Genomic DNA, 2,098 nt, shown 5'->3' with positions numbered 1-2,098 from the left:
TTGCAGTTTTGGGGAGGGAAGGGGGGGTTTTTTGGGGGGGGGGGGGGTTATTTATATACATGTGGTTGTGTGTGCATATTTCTTTGTCTGAAGTACTCTGACAAACTTTTGTAATCAGTGATTTAAAATACAAATATGTTTTCTTTGGGTTTGCCCTCTAGACCTATACAACTCTTGTTGCTATAAAACCTGTTGTTCATAAACTGATTTACTTTTGATTTTTAATGGCTGATGGAGCAAGCTTTCTGTAAGTTATAAAAGGCTTTTATAGATAGTGGAAAATTTTGGAATATACTGAGTTAGCAAATGGCTTCATTCAACTGAAACTTCTATTTTCTTAGTTGGAAGGTGTCTTGAGCATTGGAAACTTGCATCTTTTTGAAGTTACAGTCACTGTCCTTATATCTCCTTGTTCCTGGTGAACAGTTGCAGCTCATGCAAAGCTGTAGTCTGTTAAATGGAGTAAGAGGAAACAACTGGAATATTAGAATGATATTGCTGTTGACTGTAGTCTGTGAAGACCTAGAGTGAGGTTTTGCAGAGTTGGTTATCTATGTGTGCAGCATAAAGGAAGGGGGAAGATAAGAAACTTGAGTAAACTTGAGTTTAACTACTTTTCCATGCTCAGCTACTTTTTAACTGAGTTTGGTTAAAAGCACCCTTGAAATGAGGAACTACTTCCAACCAAACAATCCCACCAAAATTGTAGTTGTTAAGTTCTAAGTTGAAATGAAAAAATGTTTCAAGCCAGTTTTATCACACAGATCCCTGATGTGTTTGTTTCTATTCTTACTTGGGATGACTGCAGTTTCCTGAATTTGGAATGACTTTGCTGTGCTTGTTTAGGCATAAAATCCATTTTAGAGCCTCTGTTGGAGCAGTTTAGCCCAAAAGAGTTGAATCCTCATTGTCATGTGGCTCAACCTTTTGCATTGAGGTGCACGCTGGGCTGCCTTATGTTGCTTCATAATGAATTAGGAATAGACAAATGCACTTGGTAGGGCTGCAGAAGAGGCAGTATCTGATCAAGGAATGGTGACTTTGCCACACCCATTCCTAGTACCAAACCAACAAGACTATCCAGCCCTTACTTGTTGAAGAGGAGAACAGTGATGGCAGATACTGTTCTCAGTATCACTTTCAACATACTGACCTCTAGGAAGCTGAAGAAATTATGCAGGGATATAGCTAAACATGCTGTATTAGCAGGATTTCCTTCCATAGGCCTGTTCACAAGAGTCGTGGCAGCTAGGTGGGGTGAGGATGGAGCAATGTTGTGCTTGTAGCTACCTCAATGATGCTTCAAGCCAGGAGGCTGCAACAAAATCTTTTGCTTCACTACTGTTCGACATTATCTATTGTCTCCCTTGCCAGTGTAAAAGGTCTATTTAGGTGGCTCTCAGAAGCTGAGAGTCAGTCCTGCTACGACTTGTATGTAAGGGCTACATGGGCAGGAATTGATGGATGTGTTTCAGCAGCTTCTTTTCAGAAAAAAATTACTTTTTGTATTTAAAATCACTCTTTTACCATCTTACTTTTTTAAAGTAACTTTTCCTGCCAAATATTCTAATTTAATATCTTGGTTTCTTAAAGCTGTATTCTTGCTATAATTAAAAAAAACAAAAACAAACCCTGATTGTTGAACTTGCGTAAAATTTTTGCTCAAATCAGATGTAATTTTAGGACTGTTTTTCTTGGGGGACGGGTAAAAGTCAAGCTTCATGTTTCTTGAGTAATATAAAGGATTTAATCTTATTTGGCAGCTTGAGACTCGGAGTTCAGGAGGACTTAGAAGAATTGAGACGGGAAGAAGAAGAATTAAAACGCAAGAGACAGTCTAAGAAGATGAGGACACATTAACTGACTGATGGTGTTGACTTTGTCATGTTTCTGTTACCCTCTGCTTCCATACATCTCTTATTCTACTTCAGTTTCCATTTGCTTATTAAAGGGCAAATAATATTTAAAGGGATAAAGTACCGAAAAGCAAGGCTTTAGTTTGACTTAAATAAGATATTTATTTTTAATACTTGCCAGGGTTGTTTTTTTATGAAGAAATTAATGCACTAATGCATATTAAGTGGGATAAAATGAATAG

At 37.7% G+C, this 2,098-nt stretch overlaps 1 protein-coding gene across 1 annotated transcript in view; it reads left to right on the top strand.

Annotated features, from left to right (window-relative positions):
* Positions 1-1,860, top strand: part of SPTY2D1 (SPT2, Suppressor of Ty, domain containing 1 (S. cerevisiae)) — a gene marked incomplete at its 5' end in the record, with an annotated part of 7,084 nt that extends 5,224 nt beyond the window's left edge. Inside the window, one exon of the mRNA XM_010021063.1 lies at positions 1,764-1,860. Within this exon, the coding sequence (XP_010019365.1) occupies positions 1,764-1,860 (97 nt within the window). The remainder of the gene's footprint in view (positions 1-1,763) is intronic.
* Positions 1,861-2,098: the final 238 nt, after the last annotated feature.

This window comes from Nestor notabilis, unplaced genomic scaffold (genome assembly GCF_000696875.1).
Source record: "Nestor notabilis isolate BGI_N333 unplaced genomic scaffold, ASM69687v1 scaffold22468, whole genome shotgun sequence".
Classification (NCBI taxonomy): Eukaryota; Metazoa; Chordata; class Aves; order Psittaciformes; family Psittacidae; genus Nestor; species Nestor notabilis.
The sequence above is the reverse complement of the archived record's forward strand: the minus strand, read 5'-3'. Positions and strand labels throughout refer to the sequence as shown.